Source organism: Moschus berezovskii, chromosome 14, assembly GCF_049115385.1.
Source record: "Moschus berezovskii isolate FMDL1 chromosome 14, NW_MosBer_1.0, whole genome shotgun sequence".
Lineage (NCBI taxonomy): Eukaryota > Metazoa > Chordata > Mammalia > Artiodactyla > Moschidae > Moschus > Moschus berezovskii.
In genome coordinates, this window is record NC_142473.1 from 20,787,477 (window position 1) to 20,808,925 (window position 21,449).

The following is a 21,449-nucleotide window of genomic DNA, read 5'->3' on the forward strand; positions in this document are numbered from 1 at the left end:
ACTCATTGGAAAAGACCTCGACACTGGGAAAGACTGAGGGCAGGAAGAGAAGGGAGCAACAAATGATGAGACAGTTGGATGGCATCACCTACTCAAGGGACATGAGTCTAAGCAAACTCCAGGAGACAGTGAAGGACAGGGAACTCTGGCATGCTTCAGTCCATGGGGGTCGCAAAGAGTCATCCATGAGTGAACGACAGAACAACAACAATAATACTGGCCTGAAAAACCCATTTTCCCTTTCTCATACATCCTCTCAATCTAAGTTCAGAAAATAAAGTATGATAGGACTTAGTTTCCAACTATCTGTTCCAAATGATGATACATCATTTCAAACAGTCCATAAAGCATTCTCCACACTCTAAAAGCATTCTACTTTAAAAACACTGTAGATAAATTCTGATGTTTTGGACATGTTATGTACTGAAACCTGCAACTTCCCTGAAATGTATAACTAAAAGAAGATGGGCTGACAGACTGAGGATCGATTGATGAACAGTCATTTAATAAAGCAGATATATTAAAATTTTAACTGTAGTATCTCAGGGGTGAATATATACAGATTTACTGTATAATACGATCAACTTTTCTGTATGAAAAATTTCATTAAATGTTGGGAAAAGGGGAGAAAGTACCACTGTAGCCCATTTTTAAGCAAACATACATAAAGGCTTCAATTTTCTGAATAAACACTAAAGGTCCACAAAAAAGAAAGAATAATAGAATATTATTAATTTGGCTCAGTGGTAAACAATCTACCTGCAATGCATGAGACACAGGAGATGTGGGTTTCATCCCTGGGTTGAATACCTGGCTTGGGAGGATCCCTGGAGGAGAAAATGGAAACCCACTCCAGTATTCTTGCCTGAAAAAAAACCCTAGAGAGGAGCCTGGAGGGCTACAGTCCAAAGGGTTGCAAAGAGTCATACACAACTGAGCACTGAGCATATACAAACATTAATTCCTTCATTAGAGATGATCAGCTGTGACTCAAAGGAATGAAATCAATCTGGGTGAAAATACTTGATGGGAATATACTATTAGACACTAGACCCACTCTACAGTTTTATCACTTCAGTTCAGTCGCTCAGTCACATCCGACTCTAAAAACCCAAGAACTGAAGAACCCCAGGCTTCCCTGTCCATCACCAACTCCCAGAGCTTGCTCAAACTCATGTCCATTGAGGTGGTGCTGCCATCCAAACATCTCATCCTCTGTCGTCCCCTTCTCCTCCTGCCTGCAGTCTTTCCCAGCATCAGGGTCTTTTCCAATGACTCAGTTCTTTGCATCAGGTGGCCAAAGTATTGGAGTTTCAGCTTCAGCATCAGTCCTTCCAATGAATACTCAGGACTGATTTGCCTTAGAATTTAGTGGTTTGATCTCCTTGCAGTCCAAGGGACTCGAGAGTCTTCTCCAACACCACAGTTTAAAAGCACAAATTCTTCAGCACTCTGCTTTCTTTATAGTCCAACTCTCAAATCCATACATGACTACTGGAAAAACCATAGCTTTGACTAGATGGACATTTGTCAGCAAAGTAATGTCTCTGCTTTTTAATATGCTAAGTTGGTCATAGTTTTTCTTCCAAGGAACAAGTATCTTTTAATTTGATGGCTGCAGTCACCACCTGCAGTGATTCTGGAGCCCTTCAAAATAAAGTCTGTCACTGTTTCCATTGTTTCCCCATCTATTTGCCATGAAGGGATGGGATTGGATGCCATGACCTTAGTTTTATGAATGCTGAGTTTTAAGCCGGGTTTTACACTCTCCTCTTTCACTTTCATCAAGAGACTCTTTAGTTCTTCTTTGCTTTCTGCCATAAGGGTGGTGTTATCTGCGTATAAGGTTATTGATATTTCTCCCGGCAATCTTGATTCCAGCTTGTGCTTCATCCAGCCAGGCATTTCCCATGATGTACTCTGCATAGAAGTTAAATAAGCAAGGTGACAATACACAGCATTGACGTGCTCCTTTCCCAATTTGGAACCAATCTGTTGTTCCACTTCTGGTTCTAATTGTTGCTTCTTGACCTGCATACAGATTTCTCAGGAGGCAGGTAACATGGTCTGCTATTCCCTTCTCTTTCAGAATTTTCCATACTTTGTTGTGAACCACATAGTCAAAGGCTTTGGCGTAGTCAATAAAGAAGTAGATTTTTTTCTGGAACTCTCTTGCTTCTGTGATGATCCAATGGAAGCTGGCAATTTGATCTCTGGTTCGTCTTCCTTTCCTAAATCCAGCTTATACATCTGGAAGTTTATGGTTCACATACTGTTGAAGTCTGGCTTGGAGAATTTTGAGCATTACTTTGCTAGCATCTGAGATGAGTCCAATTGTTCAGTAGTTTAAACATTCTTTGGCATTGCCTTTCTTTGGAATTGGAGTGAAAACTGATCTTTTCCAGTCCTGTGGCCACTGCTGAGTTTTTCAAATTTGCTGGCATACTGAGTACAGCACTTTCACAGCATCATCTTTCAGGATTTGAAATCGTTCAACTAGAATTCCATCACCTCTACTAGCTTTGTTTATAGTGATGATTCCTAAGTCCCACTTGACTTCGCATTCCAGAATGTCTGGCTCTAGGTAAGTGATCACATCATCCTGGTTATCTGGGTCATGAAGATCTTTTTTTTGTAAAGTTTTCTGTGTGTTCTTGCCACCTCTTAATATCTTCTGCTTCTGTCAGGTTCATACCATTTCTGTCCTTTATTGTGCCCATCTTTGCATGAAATGTTCCCTTAATTTTCTTGAAGAGATCTCTAGTCTTTCCCATTCTATTGTTTTCCTCTATTTCTTTTTTCTTTTAATTTTTAATAAGTGGTACAAAGCACAATGCCAAAAACATCAACAGTTAAAATTTCACCAAATGAAAAAATACTATAGAATACACAGTTGTAAAAAGCTACATTAAGTTATTTTATTTCTTTGCAATGATCACTGAGGAAGGTTTTCTTGTCTCTCCTTGCTATTCTTTGGAACTCTGCATTCAAATGGGTATATCTTTCCTTTTCTCCTTTGACTTTTGCTTCTCTTCTTCTCTCAGCTATTTGTAAGGCCTCCTCAGATAACCATTTTTCCTTCTTGCATTTCTTTTTCTTGGGGATGGTCTTGATCACTGCCTCCTGTACAATGTCATGAACCTCCATCCACAGTTCTTCAAGCACTCTATCAGGTCTAATCCCTTGAATATATTTGTCACTTCCACTGTATAATCATAAGGGATTTGATTTAGGTCATACCTGAATGATGCAGTGGTTTTCCATACTTTCTTCAATTTAAGTCTGAATTTTGCAGTAAGGAGTTCATGATCTGAGTCACAGTCAGCTCCCAGTCTTTTTTTTTTTTTTTTGCTGACTCTACAGAGCCTCTCCATCTTTGGCTGCAAAGAATATAATCAATCTGATTTCAGTATGAACCACCTGGTGATGTCCATGTGTGGAGTCTTCTCTTGTGTTGTTGAAAGTGGGTGTTTGCTACGACCAGTGCGTTCTCTTGGCCAAACTCTGTTAGCCTTTACCCTGCTTCATTCCGTGCTCCAAGGCCAAATTTGCCTGTTACTCCAGGTGTTTCCTGACTTCCTACTTTTGCATTCCAATCCCCTATAATGAAAAGGACATCTTTTTGGGGTGTTAGTTCTAGAAGGTCTTGTAGGTCTTCACAGAACCATTCAACTTCAGCTTCTTCAGCACTACTGGTTGGGGCATGGACTTGGATTACTGTGATATTGAATGGTTTGCTTGGAAACGAACAGAGATCATTCTGTCGTTTTTAAGATTGCATCCAAGTACTGCATTTCAGACTCTTTTGTTGACCATGATGGCTACTCCATTTCTTCTAAGGGATTCCTGCAAACAGTAGTAGATATAATGGTCATCTGAGTTAAATTCATCCATTCCAGTCCATCTTAGTTCACTGATTCCTAAAGTTGATGTTCACTCTTGCCATCTCCTGTCTGACCACTTGTAATTTACCTTGATTCATGGACCTAACACTCCAGGTTCCTATGCAATATTGTTTTTTACATCATCAGACTTTACTTCCATCACCAGTCACATCCACAACTGGGCGTTGTTTTTGCTTTGGCTCCATATCTTCGTTCTTTCTGCAGTTATTTCTCCACTCTTCTCCAGTAGCGTACTGCACACCCACCAACCTGGGGAGTTCATCTTCCAGTGTCCTGTCTTTTTGCCTTTTCATACCTTTCATGGGCTTCTCAAGGCATGAATACTGAAGTGGTTTGCCATTGCCTTCTCCAGTGGACCATGTTTTGTCAGAACTCTCCACCATGACCATCCATCTTGGGTGGCCCTACACGGCACAGCTCATAGTTTCATTGAGTTAGACAAGGCTGTGGTTCATGTGATCAGTTTGATTAGTTTTCTGTGATTCTGGTTTTCATTCTGTTAGCCACCCAATGGATAAGGAAAAGAGGCTTAAGAAAGCTTCCTGATAAGAGAGACTGACTGTGGGGGAAAGTGGGTCTTGTTCTGATGGGCAGGGCCATGCTCAGTAAATCTTTAAGCCAATTTTCTGTTGATGGGCGGGGCTGTTTTCCCTCCCTGTCATGGTCTCAGGTCAAACAACAGGGAGGGAATAGTATAAAATCTGTAATATTTTCCTGAAAACATTGCTTGTTAAAGACCAAAAAAAAAAAAAAAGTTTTTTCAAATAATTACTAAGGATTCACAATCAACAAACCTTGCCAGCAACTGCTGAATCATTCTGCCCTGTGACAGCTTTGCTCCATTGGAACTTTTTCCAATTATTCTTTTTGGTTTTACGTGCTTTATTTTCTGAGTCAATAAAGATCAAGTTCGCAGCAAGCTCATGAGACAGGAAGAAAGGGAACAGGATACAATCACTATAGCAATGACACAGCCATTGAGGATATAACAAAACTGGTTAGAACCAGTGTGGCCCAAGATGGTTGAAGATTCAAATTCCAAAAGCACTTGAGCCTTATTATATTTTCATTGCAATGCATTAGCATGCTAAATGACACATTCTCAGACACCATGACAGGTCCCCAGGTTAACAATAAAAGGCCAAAAAGTGGGCTGTGGCCCAGTTCCTGGAAACTTCTGCTCCTTCTCTCAAACAGAATATTCCTCCTACTTCTTAGCATGTGTAATTACCCAGCCCATAAAAACTAAACACCCCACAGCCTGAAATCTGGTTCTCGCCTACTGAGAGTGACCACATTCTGTCTATGGAATGTATATCTCTGTAAAAGATCTTTTACTTTACTATGGCTCACTCCAGAATTCTTTTCCACATGAAGCCAAGAATCCTCACTTGGCAGCCATCCCAGGAACTCACTCAAGACCTGGGACATGACTATTCTCTCACACCCTCTTCTCCTGCAACAATGGGGCAAGACTAAGGATAATATTCAGTTCAAAGCAAACAAAACACCCTAGACATTCTGCTCTTATAAAACCCTTAACACAACCAAATACAACAGAAAGGAAACTGCAGATAGTTATCACTCAAGTATTTACTGAAGTAAAGATAAGATGTGAGAAATGAAATATTTCCTGCTGAATCAGTAAACAAGGATGTCACAGTCATCAGCAATTCCAGTGACTTATTGGAAAAGACCCTGATGCTGGAAAAGATTAAAGACAAAAGAAGGGGGTGACAACGGATGAGGTGGTTAGAAAGCATCACTGACTCAATGGACATGAATCTGAGCAAACTCTCACAAATAGTGGAGGACAGAGAAACCTGGTGTGCTGCAGTCCATGGGGTCACAAAATGTCAGACATCTCTTAGCAACTGAACAATAACAATGTGGGCTGGTAAGCTCTGGGAGCACTCAGGAAGAAGAAACCTGCGATCTAGCAGCCATTAGACTGCAACCACTCCCTACAATGAGCCCCAAGGAAGTTCAGGATGTGAAAAAACTCAGGACACTGACCCCAGGATAGCAAGATGCATATTATAGGAATGATTTCAGTGAGCCCAGACTTGCATCTTCCCATACACAGAAAAGCATGAAATTCCTTAACTTGGGATATCTGGTTTTCTTTTTATTAACAACCTTTTGATCTTTTGCTACAAAACTTCACTCCTCCTTTCACCTCCTCAGACCAGTTCTCTCAGGGTTACTTGAGATGCTGTCTCCCAGACTTGAAGTCCCAAAAATTCCCACAGAATAAGACATAACTCTCAATTTATAGGTTGTGAATATTTTTTAAGTTGACAGATGCATAACAGAAAAGTACATGACACTGACCTCATCCATGCTGGCTAAACAGGAAAATGAAAACATATAACACTACTGGGAGCACGTCTGAGAAAGAAGACAAATTTAATCCTGATCCTCATCGGTTAAAAATAGGCTGAGACCTTTAACCCTGTGAAACTCTTAAGGGTATATCAACAAGAGACAATAAGACATGAAGAATGATGTGTGATTCACAGAGAAGGGAGAAAGCTGAGAGGATATATTTAGCTGGAGAAAATATTGCATGCCTGAGAATTTAGCAGACCACAAAGGAGCCTGACAAATATAAATCTTCTGTAGTTGCACTGACTTTTCCATGGGATTCAAACTGCAACTGGACAGGACCCTTTTGGGCTTTCCTGGGACAGACCTCTCCCTGTAGCCTCTGTTTTAGCTCCTCTCAATAGTACCTAGGTAATAGTATCTGATACATATTTCCTGAGTTTTTTAGATGCTAAAACCATCACCAAAGGAAGAAATTAACTACTTGAAGACTAAGCATGTAGTTCCCAAACTTCTGGTGCCTAAAGACTGATCACCATCAATCAATCAGAGAACAGTGCAAGAGCTGATCACATATCCTGGGACACTCACCTCCCTCACCTTGCCTTTTAAAAAGCTTTTCTGAGACTCTTCGAAGACTTCAGGGTTTGAGAGCATAAGCCACCCATCCTTCTTGTACTGATTTACAAAAAATGCTGCACTCTTCCTCACCACAATACAGCGTCAGCAGATTGGCTTTACTCTTTGTAGGCAAGCAGATACAAATTTGGTTCAGTAACAACTTGTAAGTAAGTCTGCTTTTTATTTTAAACAGCACACATACCTCATCATGGACATGTCTGCCACGTCTGTGAGGTAGAAACTGTTCGGCAGTCACTGTAGGGCTAGGACCTAAGTTCATTTTTTTAACTTCAACTCCTTCTCCCACATTAACATTTTGCTCCACTGACTTAATGCTATACTTGTTCCAGATTCCAGGCATTCAGAGGAAAGTCTCCCTGGCATGGAGGGTCATAAAATATCCAGACTCAAGACAGAACAATCAGTAACTGTTGACCAACTTATCAGATAGGAAAACACAAGATGAACCATTAACTCTTAGCCCACACTTCTGGTCCTCATCCCGTCCTTAAATGATGGCCTGGGGTCATGAGAAAGAGTCACAAGATGGTGACTCAATGTCTAAGAAAACTCAAGGACAGAGGGATTTTTTAAAAAGTCATAAAAATGACAATCTGGACATAGGGACTTTCAAACTAATTGGTCAGAAATTATATACATTGGGGATGTGAGCCAACCAAAAACGAACAGATCAATACTGGTAAAGATATAAACTGCTATAATTGCCGCCCTTTCGGGGCACTTTACCCCTTCTCAGTGTCTATGCTGGGAGCTTTATATTTCTCTCCCCTTTAAAATAAAACTCTGCCCGTGTGACTATTTGCGTGTTTGTAAAGTTCATTCTTTGGCTCTGTGAACAAGAACTCAGATTACTGTTTTATCCTGACAAGTAGAAAAGAAGAAAAAGAAAAGAAGAGACAAACACAACTGCAAGGATACAAGACTGAAACAAATTACTTATAAAAAAAATACAGCAATAACAAAAATGTCTGTTAACATGTTCCCTGGATTTATAAATACAGAATCCCACCATATCATGAGATAATTAGTTCATTGTTGGGGTGAAGAGGAACTCGGTACATTTTTAGTAAAACAAATACAGCTTTTTGTCACTCTACAAAAGATGACATTCCCAAAAGTATACTTTCCTAAGCTGAAAAGTACCTAGAAGAGAAGCCTTCTGGTATACCATATTTTTCCAAAGCAGAGGAATTTAAATCTCCTATCTATACTACGGGAAAAACCACTGCCTTGACTAGACGGACCTTGGTTGGCAAAGTAATGTCTCTGCTTTTTAATATACTATCAAGGTTGGTCATAACTTTCCTTCCAAGGAGCAAGCGTCTTTTAATTTCATGGCTGCAATCAGCATCTGCAGTGATTTTGGAGCCCAAAAAAACAAAGTCTGACACTGTTTCCACTGTTTTTCCATCTATTTCCCATGAAGTGATGGGACCAGATGCCATGATCTTTGTTTTCTGAATGTTGAGCTTCAAACCAACCTTTTCACTCTCCTCTTTCACTTTCATCAAGAGGCTTTTGAGTTCCTCTTCACTTTCTGCCATAAGGGTAGTGTCATCTGCATATTTGATTGTTTCCCGTGGTCATGTATGGATGTGAGAGTTGGACTGTGAAGAAGGCTGATCGCCGAAGAATCGATGCTTTTGAACTGTGGTGTTGGAGAAGACTCTTGAGAGTCCCTTATACTGCAAGGAGATCCAACCAGTCCATTCTAAAGGAGATCAATCCTGGGTGTTCATTGGAGGGACTGATGCTAAAGCTGAAACTGCAATACTTTGGCCACCTCATGCGACGAGATGACTCACTGGAAAAGACTCTGATGCTGGGAAAGGTTGGGGGTGGGAGGAGAAGGGGACAACGGAGAATGAGATGGCTGGATGGCATCACCGACTCTGTGGACATGAGTTTGAGTGTACTCCGGGAGTTGGTGATGGACAGGGAGGCTTGGCGTGCTGTGATTCATGGGGTCGCGGAGAGTCGGACACGACTGAGCGACTGAACTGAACTGAACTGAACCTATACTACATGGGCTTCCCTGGTTGCTCAGATGGTAAAGAATCTGCCTGCAATTCAGGAGACTAAGGCTCAATTTCTGGGTTGGGAAGATCCCCCAGAGAAGGGAATGGCAACCCACTCCAATATTCTTGCCTGGAGAATTCCATGGACAAAGGAGCCTGGAACGCAATAGTTCACGAGGTCACAAAAAATTGGACATGAATGAATGACTAACACACATAAACATTCACACCTATACTACACATGCCTGCTTAGTTTCCAACCTTTAAGAAAAGTTAAAATCAAAGGCCACAAGAAACCAGTTTCCCTTCCTTGCCTCCTACCTGGGTGCTGCAAACCAGAAGAGAGTGACAGGATACACTTAAAATGATGAAAGGGGAAAACCTAAAAGCAAGATTACTCTACCCAGCAAGGATCTCATTTAGATTCAACAGAGAAATCAAGAGTTCTACAGAAAAGCAAAAGAGAAGAGAATTCAGCACCACCAAACCAGCTTTACAACAAATGCTAAAGGAACTTCTCTAGGCAGAAAACACAAGAGAAGAAAAAGATCCACCAAGACAATTAAGAAAATGGTAAGGGGAACATATATATCGATAATTAATTTGAATGTAAATGGATTAAATGCTCCAACCAAGAGACACAGACTAACTAAATGGATATACAAACAAAACCCTATATATGCTGTCTACAAGTGACCCACTTCAGACCTAGGGGCACATATTGACTGAAAGAAGGGGATGGAAACAGATACTCCATGCAAACGGAAATTAAAAGAAAGCTGGAGTAGCAATACTCATATCAGATAAAATAGACTTTAAAATAAAGAATGTTACAGGAGACAAAGAATCATATTACATAATGACCAAGGGATCAATCCAAGAAGATATAACAATTATAAATGTTTCTGCACTCAACAAAGGAGCACCTCAATACATAAGGCTGCTGCTGCTGCTGCTGCTGCTGCTGCTAAGTCACTTCAGTCGTGACCGACTCTGTGCGACCCCATAGACGGAAGCCCACCAGGCTCCCCCGTCCCTGGAATTCTCCAGGCAAGAACACTGGAGTGGGTTGCCATTTCCTTCTCCAAGGCCGATGCTAACAACCATAAAATGGGATATCAACAGTAAAATAATGATAGTGGGGGAATTTGTTGTTGTTATTCAATCGCTAAGTCACTAAGTACTCTTTGTGACCCCATGGACTGCAGCACACCAGGCTTCCTTGTCCTTCATTATCTCCAGAGTTTGCTCAAACTCATGCCCACTGAGTCAGTGATGCCATCCAACCATCTTATCCTTGTCGCCCTCTTCTCCTGCCCTCAATCTTTCCCAGCATCATGGTCTTTTCCAGTGAGTTGGCTCTTCATCTCAGGTGGCCAAAGTATTGGAGCTTCAGCTTCAGCATCAGTCCCTCCAATGAATATTCAGGGTTGATGTCCTTTAAGATTGACTGACTTGATCTCCATGCTGTCCAAGGAACTCTCAAGCGTCTTCTCCAGCACCACAGATTCAAAAGCATCAATCCTTCAGCACACTCAGCATTCTTTATGGCACAACTCTCATATCCATACATGACTACTGGAAAAATCACCCTTTGACTATATGGACTTTTGTCGGCAAAGTGATGTCTCTGCTTTTTAATATGCTGTCTAGGTTTGTCAAAGCTTTTCTTCCAAGGAGCAATCATCTTTTAATTTCATGGCTGCGGTAACTGTCCACAGTGATTTTGGAGTCTAAGAAAATAAAATCTACCACTGTTTCCATTTTTTCCCTGTCTATTTACCGTGAAGTGATGGGACTGACGCCATGATCTTTGTTTTTTGAATGTTGAGGGGGGTTTTTTCTTTTATTTTGGTGATTTTCTTTTTTTATTTTTTGCAGATATTTGAAATTTTATTTTACTTTACAATATTATATTGGTTGGTTTTGCCATACATTGACATGAATCCGCCCCAGGTGTACATGTGTTCCCCTTCTTGAACCCCCCTCCCACCTCCTTCCTCCCTATATCCTCCCTCCGGGTCATCCCCGTGCACCAGCCCTGAGCATCCTGTATCATGCGTCAAACCTGGACTGGTAATTCCTTTCACATATGATAATATACATGTTTCAATGCCATTCTCCCAAATCATCCCACCCTCACCTTCTCCCACAGAGTCCCAAAGACTGTTTTATACACCTGTGTCTCTTTTGCTGTCTCGTATACAGGGTTAAGGTTACCATCTTTCTAAATTCCATATATATGCGTTAGTATACTGTATTGGTGTTTTTCGTTCTGGCTTACTTCACTCTGTAAAATAGGCTCCAATTTCATCCACCTCACAGCAGGATCCTCCAAGACCCACCTCCCAGAATATTGGAAATAAAAGCAAAAAGAAACAAATGGGACCTAATTAAAATCAAAAGCTTCTGCACAGCAAAGGAAACTATAAGCAAGGTGAAAAGACTGCCTTCAGAATGGGAGAAAATAGCAAATGAAACAAATGACAAAGAATTAATCTCCAAAATATACAAGCAGCTCCTCCAGCTCAATTCCAGAAAAATAAATGACCCAATCAAAAAATGGGCCAAAGAACTAAACAGACATTTCTCCAAAGAAGACATAAAGATGGCTAACAAACACATGAAAAAATGCTCAACATCCCTCATAATCAGAGAAATGCAAATCAAAACCACAATGAGATACCATTTCAGTCAGAATGGCCGCTATCCAAAAGTCTACATACAATAAATGCTGGAGAGGGTGTAGAGAAAAGGGAACCCTCTTACACTATTGGTGGGAATACAAACTAGTACAGTCACTATGGAGAATAGTGTGAAGATTCCTCAAAAAACTGGAAATAGAACTGCCATATGATCCAGCAATCGCACTCCTGGGTGTACACACCGAGGAAACCAGAATTGAAAGAAACACATGTTCTCCAATTTTCATCGCAGCACTGTTTATAATAGCGAGGACATGGAAGCAACCTAGATGTCCATCTGCAGACGAATGGATAAGAAAGCTTTGGTACATATACACAATGAATGTTGAGTTTTAACCCAGCTTTTTCACTCTCCTGTTTCACATTCATCAAGAGGCTCTTTAGTTCCTCTTCACTTTCTGTCATTGTGGGGGGTATCATCTGCCTATCTGAGGTTGCTGATATTTCTCCCAGCAATCTTGATTCCAGCTTGTGAGTTATCCAGCTTGGCATTTTTCATAATGTACTCTGCATATAAGTTAAATAAGCAGAGTGACAATATACAGTCTTGACATGCTCCTTTCCCAACTTTGAATTTTTGTTAAAATGGTGGACTTTAACAGCCTACTTACACCAATGGACAGATCATCCAGATAGAAAATAACTAAGGAAACACAATCTTTAAATGACAAAATGACACAATAGACCAAATAGATTTCACTAATATTTTTACAACATTCCACACAAAAGTGGCAGAATATACTTTCTTCTCAAGTGCACACAGAACATTCTCCAGGATAGGTTACATCTTGGGTCACAAATCAAGCCTTGGTACATTTAAGAAAACTGAAATCATATCATGCATGTTTTCTGACCAGACCGCCATGAGATTAGAAATCAATTACAAGGAAAAAAAAAAAAACTATAAAAAACACAAACACGTGGAGGCTCCGTTCTGTTCTGTTCCATTGCTCAGTCGTGTCCGACTCTTTGCGACCCCCTAGACTGTAGCCTACCAGGCTTCTCCGTCCATGGGATTCTCCAGGCAAGAATACTGGAGTGGGTTACCGTTTCCTTCCCCAGGGGATCTTCCCGACCCAGGGATCGAACCCGGGTCTCCTGCATTGGAGGCAGACGCTTTAACCTCTGAGCCAGAGATCATGAGAAATCAAAGAGAAAATTTTAAAAATACATAGAAACAAAAACACAGTGACCCAAAACCTATGGGACACAGCAAAGAAGTTCTAAGAGGAAAGTTTATAGCAATTCAATCTCACCTCAAGAAACGAGAAAAATTCAAATATACAATCTAACCTTACACCTAGAGCAATTATAGAAAGAAAAATTTAAAAACCCCAAATCACAAAGATCATAATAGAAATAAATGAAATAGAAGACAATAGTGAAGGACTTCCCTGGTGGGGTGGGTGAGTGATGAATTGGGAAACTGAGACTGACACGCATGCACTGCCATGTATAAAACAGATAGCTAGGGCGAACCTGCTATATACAGCATAGGGAGGTCAGTTTGAAACTTTGTGGTGACCTAGATGGGTGGGACTGGGGCGGGGGTGAGGTGGGAGGGAGGCCAACAAGAAGGGGCCTGTATGTATACATATAGATGATTTATCAACTTGTACAGCAGAAATTAACACAACATTATAAAGAAATTATACTCCAATAAAACAACAACAACAAAAAAGCACTAAAAGTCATGAATTCCCTTGTTAATTCCTTGAAAAATGGAATCTCAAGATTACCAAGTCTTGTGAAACTCAAAGGAAGGAGAGGCAATGGCAGTGATAACACACCGTGGAATCAATACAGAGGACACAGGACTTCCCATTTGAAAATTATTAAAGATAGAAAATAAGCTCTGCTCCCTTGCTGTAGTCAGAAGCAATTTTCTAAAGTACAAGCCTTAACAGTCTTAAAACGAGGGGCAAAAATAAACTCATACACGATGATGTTGTATCTTACTGCATATAAGAGTGATCTGCAAGTAGCAGACAAAACAGCTAAATTGGGGCCCAAAGGAACTTATTTCTCATTGCCTCTGAGTGAGGGTGTAAGAAGAAGAGTATTATTTGATATTTCTGGTGTGAAAACTTTCCTAGTTGATCAGATACTATGAACACATTTAAGCGACATACCTGGGAACTTGTCTACAATACTGCATGAGTGAAGCAAGCAATATGAGATCCAATCAAAAGTTAAGTAGAAAACACCACAAACAAATCTACTCCAGAGCACACATCAGCAAATTCCACATTTCAAACACAACTCTGCTTTACATAAGGAATAAACACAAACTTGAAAAGATAAGTTCCATGTGCATTATTTACAACAGTCAAGACATGAAAGCAACCTAAGAATCCATTAATACATAAATAAAATGTGAACATACACATACACAAAATTATTCAGCCATAAAAAAGTAGGAAAATTTGCCATTTATAGCAACATGGATGGGCCTAGAGTATATTAATTAAAATAAGTCAGATAGAAAAACAAATGCTATATGATCTCACTTATATGTGGAATCTAAAAAACAAACAAATGAACAAATGTAACAAAACAGAAGCAGACTCAGATAGAGAGGATTGGTGATCCTAACAGGGGAGGAGGATAGGGGCATGAGTAAAATAGGTTAGGGAGATAAAGAAGTACAAACTTCCAAACTTATAAAACAAATTAGCAAAAGGGATGTAATGTACAGCACAGAGAATACAGTCAATAATACTATAATAATTTTGTGCAGCAACAGATGGTGACTAGTCTTATTGTGGTAACCATCTTACAGAATATAAAAATATCAAATTATCATCTTGCATCAGTTCAGTTCAGTTCAGTTGCTCAGTCGTGTCTGACTCTTTGTGACCCCATGAACTGCAGTATGCCAGGCCTCCCTGTCCATCATCAATTCCCGGAGACCACCCAAACCCAAGTCCATTGTGTTGGTGATGCCACCCAATCATCTCATCCTCTGTCATCCCCTTTTCCTCCTGCGCTCAATCTTTCCCAGCATCAGGGTCTTCTCAAATAAGTCAGCTCTTCGCATCAGCTGGCCAAAGTATTGGAGCTTCAGCTTCAACATCAGTCTCTCCAATGAACAACCAGGACTGATCTCATTTAGGATGAATTGGCTGGATCTCCTTGCAATCCAAGGGACTCTCAAGAGTCTTCTCCAACACCACAGTTCAAAAGCATCAATTCTTCAGCACTCAGCTTTCTTCACAGTCCAACTCTCACATCCATACATGACTACTGGAAAAACCATAGCCTTGACTAGACGGACCTTTGCTGGCCAAGTAATATCGCTGCTTTTTAATATGCTATCTAGGTTGGTCGTAAATTTCCTTCCAAGGACAAGCATCGTTAATTTCATGGCTGCAATCACCATTTGCAGTGATTTTGGAGCCACAAAAAATAAAGTCTGACACTGTTTCCACTGTTTCCCCATCTATTTGCCATGAAGTGATGGGACCAGATGCCATGATCTTAGTTTTCTGAATGTTGAGCTTTAAGCCAACGTTTTCACTGTCCCCTTTCACTTTCATCAAGAGGCTTTTTAGTTCCTCTTCACTTTCTGCCATAAGGGTGGTGTCATCCACATATCTCAGGTTATTGATATTTCTCCCGGCAATCTTGATTCTAGCTTGTGCTTCTTCCAGCCCAGCATTCCTGATGATGTACTCTGCATATAAGTTAAATAAGCAGGGTGACAATATACAGGCTTGACGTACTCCTTTTCCTATTTGGAACCAGTCTGTTGTTCCATGTCCAGTTCTAACTGTTGCTTCCTGACCTGCATACAGGTTTCTCAAAAGGCAGGTCAGGTGGTCTGGTATTCCCATCTCTTTCAGAATTTCCCACAGTTTATTGAGATCCACACAGTCAAAGGCTTTGGCATAGTCAATAAAGCAGAAATAGATGTCTTTCTGGAACTCTCCTGCTTTTTCCATGATCCAGCGGATGTTGGCAATTTGATCTCTGGCTCCTCTGCCTCTTCTAAAACCAGACTGAACATCTGGAAGTTCATGGTTCAAGTATTGCTGAAGCCTGGCTTGGAAAATTTTGAGCATGACTTTACTAGCGTGTGAGATGAGTGCAACTGAGCGGTAGTTTGAGCATTCTTTGGCATTGCCTTTCTTTGGGATTGGAATGAAAACTGACCTTTTCCAGTCATGTGGCCACTGCTGAGTTTTCCAAATTTGCTGACATATTGAGTACAGCACTTTCACTGCATCATCTTTTAGAATTTGAAATATCTCAACTGGAATTTCATCACCTCCACTAGCTTTATTCATAGTGATGCTTTCTAAGGCACACCTGACTTCACATTCCAGGATGTCCGGCTCTAGGTGAGTGGGAGTGATCACACCTTTGAGATTATCTGGGTCATGAAGATCTTTTTTGTACAGTTCTTCTCTGTATTCTTGCCACCTCTTCTTAATATCTTCTGCTTCTGTTAGGTCCATACCATTTCTTTGCATGAAATGTTCCCTTGGTATCTCTAATTTTCTTGAAGAGATCTCTAGTCTTTCCCATTCTATTGTTTTCCTCTATTTCTTTGCACTGATCACTGAGGAAGGCTTTTTTATCTCTCTTTGCTATTCTTTTGAACTCTGCATTCAAATGGGTATAGCTTTCCTTGTCTCCTTTGCTTTTCGCTTCTCTTCTTTTTACAGCTATTTGTAAGGCCTCCTCAGAGAGCCATTTTGCTTTTTTGCATTTCTTTTTCTTGGGTATGGTCTTGCTCCCTGTCTCCTGTACAATGTCATGAACCTCCATTCATAGTTCATCAGGCACTCTATCAGTTCTAGTCCCTTAAATTTATTTTTCACTTCCACTGTATAATCATAAGGGATTTGATTTAGGTCATACCTGAATGGTCTAGTGGTTTTCCCCAGTCTTCAATTTAAGTGTGAATTTGGCTTGTATAACTGAAACTAATACTGTAAGGCAATTATACTTCTTTTTGTTTTCCACTAGGGGAAAAAGTGTGTAACTCCAGAGACACCAAATGGAGATAATGATTACAGTAGATTTTCAGTGCAACTAGAAGCAAGTTTTCCCCTTCTTTATAACTTATAATTAAAAACTACATAATCACCTTTCAGGGTGTTGGAGGAATATTTAGGCCCCATTTTTTATATTTCCCTAGGAATAGAGAGAATTTCTATAGGAGTGAAAGTAATAGGAAGACCTATTTTTCTCCATTTTTTTACTTCCAACTCTCCACAGAGAAGGCACACCTCAGCTGATTGGTTAGCCTAGAGCCAAACCTGCTTCAGTGAGTCCTTTCTTCTCTCTTTCAAATCTAGCTAGTTTGCAGAATCTTAATTTATACGTCTTCATGTCCTCTGTTACAGCCTCTGCCTTTATGGGAAGTCGTCAGCTGTATCAGTGTAAAGGACAGCATGTCTAATTCAGAGTTGAAGTATTAATAAATCCAGTTGGTTACAGATCCAAAGCCATTATCTTCCACGTTTTCTCAGAAGCTGACATTCTGATATTCATTTATCTTTTATCTCATTTCTACACTGGTTACACAGTTAGGAGGAAAAGAGAAAGATGCTCTTTGCTGGTCCCCTAAAGCTACAAGCCAGGATTAAGAGGTAAAATGAAAATAAACAAGACAGAGAAGAGCTCTTTTCCCTTCCTGTCCTCATTAGTTTTTAAAGCACTTAATAAGAATCCACAGGTGAAGAGGATAAGATGGTTTTGCCTTATCAAACAATTACACTAGCTCTATAGACACAGTATCAACATGATCACACAAGCTCAGCAAAAGTTAAAAAGCCAAAGCAAAATTTAGCGATGGGAACTAAGCAAATGGAACAACAGACTGGTTCCAAATAGGGAAAGGTGTATATCAAGATTGTATATTGTCACCCTGCTTATTTAACTTACATTCAGAGTACATCATGAGAAACTCTGGGCTGGGTGAAGCACAAGCTGGAATCAAGATTGCCAGAAGAAATGTGAATAACCTCCCATGTGCAGATGACACCACCCTTATGGCAGAAAGTGAAGAACTAAAGAGCCTCTTGATAAAACTGAAAGAGGAGAGTGAAAAAGTTGGCTTAAAGCTCAACAATCAGAAAACTAAGATCACGGCATCTGGTCCCATCACTTCATGGCAAATAGATAGGGAAACAGTGGAAACAGTGACAAGACTTTATTTTCTTGGGCTCCAAAATCACTGCAGATGGTGATTGCAGCCATGAAATTACAAGACACTTGATCCTTAGAAGAAAAGTTATGACCAAATTAGACAGCATTCTAAAAAGCAGACATTACTTTCCCAACAAAGGTCCACCTAGTCAAAGTTATGGTTTTTCCAGTAGTCATGTATGGATGTGAGAGTTGGACTATAAAGAAAGCTGAGCACCAAGGAATTGATGCTTTTGAACTGTGGTGTTGAAGAAGACTCTTGAAAATCCCTTGGGCTGCAAGGAGATCCAACCAGTATATCCTAAAGGAAATCAGTCCTGAATACTCACTGGAAGGACTGATACTGAAGCTGAGACTCCAATACTTTGGCCATATGATGCAAAGAACTGATTCATTTGAAAAGACCCTGATGCTGGGAAAGATTGAGGGCGGGAGGAGAAGGGGATGACAGAAGATGAGACGGTTGGATGGCATTACTGACTCAATGGACATAAGCTTGAGTAAACTCCGGGAGTTGGTGATGGACAGGGAAGCCTGGCCTTCTGCAGTCCATGGGGTCACAAAGATTTGGACTTAACTGAGTGACTGATCTGAAATGAACTAAGCATATGCAAAAAACACTAGATAACAGTATTTACATCCAGGAACAAGATAAGGTTTTGAAACAACCTCATTATTTTAAAGACTCTTCTAGATTTGAAATTTTGGTTTCTATCTAAAACTCTATCTTCAGTTTGCATGAAATAAAGTGAAAATTGCTCAGTCATGTCCGACTCTTTACGATCCCATAGACTGCATAGTCCCTGGAATTCTCCAGGCCAGACTACTGGAATGCGTAGCCTTTCCCTTCTCCAGGGGATCTTCCCAACCTAGGGATCGAACCCAGGTCTCCCGCGTTGCAGCGGATTCTTAACCAGCTGAGCCACAAGGGAAACTCCAGAATACTGGAGTGGGTAGTCTATTTCTTCTCTAGCAGATCTTCCTGACCCAGGAATTGAACCACGGTCTCCTGCACTGCAGGTGGATTCTTCACCAAGTGAGCTGTGAGGGAAGGCCTCAGAGCTTCAGTTTGCATGGATTGCTTTAAATCATGCTTTTGATAGCTTCTATAGCAGTTTAAGGGCTTCCCTTGTGGCTCAGCTGGTAAAGAATCCACCTGCAATGCGGGAGTCTTGGGTTCAATTCCTGGGTTGGGAAGATCCTCTGGAGAAGGGAAAAGCTACCTACTCCAGTATTCTGGCCTGGAGAATTCCACGGACCGTATATGTATAGTCCATGGGGTCACAAAGAGTAGAACATGACTGAGCAACTTTCAAAGAGCAGATCAAATAAAGTACAACTAGACTATAAAAATATATCAGTGAATAAACATGAACCGCTTCTTCATTTGTAAATAAAACAATATTACCAATCACTGTTCAAAGTTTTTGAAGGGACTGAATCATAAAATATATGTGAACAAGTTTATCAAAATTCCAGACACATTTTAGTTTTACCTATAGACTGCAACTGCTATCTTTAGCCACTAGACGGCAATGTTGCTATAGTAAATTACTGTAAAATGGACATTTCGGTTTTACTTAACTTACAAAAGTACCATGTATTTTACAGGGCTTTCCTGCCATCTAGTGAGCTGATACATAAAACTCTGGACACCTAAATGAAGAGACTGCGATAATTTCACATTCTATAAGAAATTAAATGCTAATGGTATCTTTACACTTCATTTTTAACTCTTAATTCATCTGAAATGAGAAATGTGAGAAATCCTATGAAAAAGGAGTATAAAGTAAGACATTTCCTGATAGCTAATAAAAGTGTTTGAAAATTTACCTCTGATCCCAAACTGAGAGAAACGATCTCATCCTCAAAAGCGGAATGTGTGTCAATATGAGCAGGAATTCCTGAGATGGAAGATAGGGTAACAGGTCACTTCACTTCTCTTTTTAGTACATTTAAGACATCTCTAAATATAGCCTCAAGGATTATAGTGAAAACAGCATTTGATAAACAGGGATCTACTGTAATTTTAGGTAAAAGGAAACTAAGATGAATGTAAATAAAATTAAATTTGTTGTTGCAGCTGTTGTTGAGTCTCTAAGCGGTGTCCAATTCTTTGTGACCCCACGGACTGCAGCATGCCAGGCTTCCATGTCCTTCAATATGCCCAGAGTTTGCTCAAATTCACATCCATTGAGTCAGTGATACTATTAACCATCTCATTCTCTGTTGCTCCCTTCTTTGTCTTCAACACATTTCCAGCATCAGGGTGTTTACCAAAGAGTCAGCTATTCCCATCTGATGGCCAAAGTATTGGAGCTTCACTCTCAGCATCAGTCCTTCCAAAGAATATTCAGTACGGATTTCGTTTAGGATTACTGCTTTGATCTCCATGGAGTCCAAGGGACTTTCAAGAGCCTTCTGCAGCACAGCAATTTGAAAGCATCAAATCTTTGGTGCGCAGCCTTCTTTATGATCAAACTCTCACATCCATATATGACTACTAGAAAACCAATGCTTTGACTGTACAGACCTTTGTTGGCAAAGTGATGTCTCTGCTTTTAGTAAACCATTTAGGTTTTTCATAGCTTTCCTTCTAAGGAGCAAGTATCTTTTAATTTCATGCCTGCAGTCACCATCCATGGTGATTTTGGAGCCCAAGAAAATAGTCTGTCACTGTTTCCACTTTTCCCCTTTTATTTTCCATGAAGTGATGGGAACAGATGCCATGATCTTAGCTTTTTGAATGCTGAGTTTTAAGCCAGCTTTTTCAGTCTCCTATTTCACCCTCATCAAGAGGCTCTTTAGTTCCTCTTCACTTTCTGCCATTATCATGGTATTATCTACATATCTGAGGTTGTTGATATTTCTCCCGGTAATCTTGCTTCCACCTTGTGCTTCATCCAGCCTGGCATTTTGCATAATGTACTTTGCATGTAAGTTAAATAAGCAGGGTGACAATACACAGCCTTTCCTAATTTTGATATATTCCTTTCCCAATTTTGAACCATTCCATTGTTCCATGTCTGGTTCTAACTCTTGCTTCTTGACTTGCATATCAGTTTCTCAGGAGAACAGTAAGGTGGTCAGAGATAAATTAAATTATCTCTTTAATAATTTTCCAGTTTCTTGTGATTCACAAAGGCAAAGGCTTTAGTGTAGTCAGTGCAGAAGTAGATGATATTCGGCAACTCCCTTGCTTTATGATCCAACAGATGTCGGCGATTTGATCTCTGGTTCCTCTGTTTCTTCTAACCCCAGCTTATACATCTGGAATTTCTTGGTTTACACACTGCTGAAGCCTAGCCTGAAGGATTTTGAGCACAAGCTTGCTAGTATGTGAAATGTGTACAACTGTACAGAAGCTGGCTTTAGCACTGTCCTTCTTTGGGACTGGAATGAAAACTGATCTTTTCCAATACCGTGGCCAGTGCTTATTTTTCCAAATTTGCTGACATACTATGTGCAGAACTTTAACAGCATCATCATTTAGGATCTGAAACAGCTTAGCTGGAATTCCATCACATTTACTAGATTTGTTCATAGTAATGTTTCCCAAGGCCACTTGACTTCACATTCTAGGAAGTCTGGCTCTAGGTGAGTGACTATACCATCATGGTTATCAGGGTCATTAAGACTTTTTTTTCCCTGTGTATTACTGCCACCTCTTCTTAATCTCTTTTGCTTCTGTT

The 21,449-nt window shown here is 40.2% G+C and overlaps 1 protein-coding gene across 1 annotated transcript in view; it reads right to left on the reverse strand.

Moving 5' to 3' along the window:
- The window catches only part of ALKBH8 (alkB homolog 8, tRNA methyltransferase), a 130,989-nt gene that overhangs the window by 70,429 nt on the left and 39,111 nt on the right, over positions 1-21,449 (reverse strand). The window contains exon 7 of the mRNA XM_055422944.2: positions 19,591-19,661. Within this exon, the coding sequence (XP_055278919.2) occupies positions 19,591-19,661 (71 nt within the window). The remainder of the gene's footprint in view (positions 1-19,590; positions 19,662-21,449) is intronic.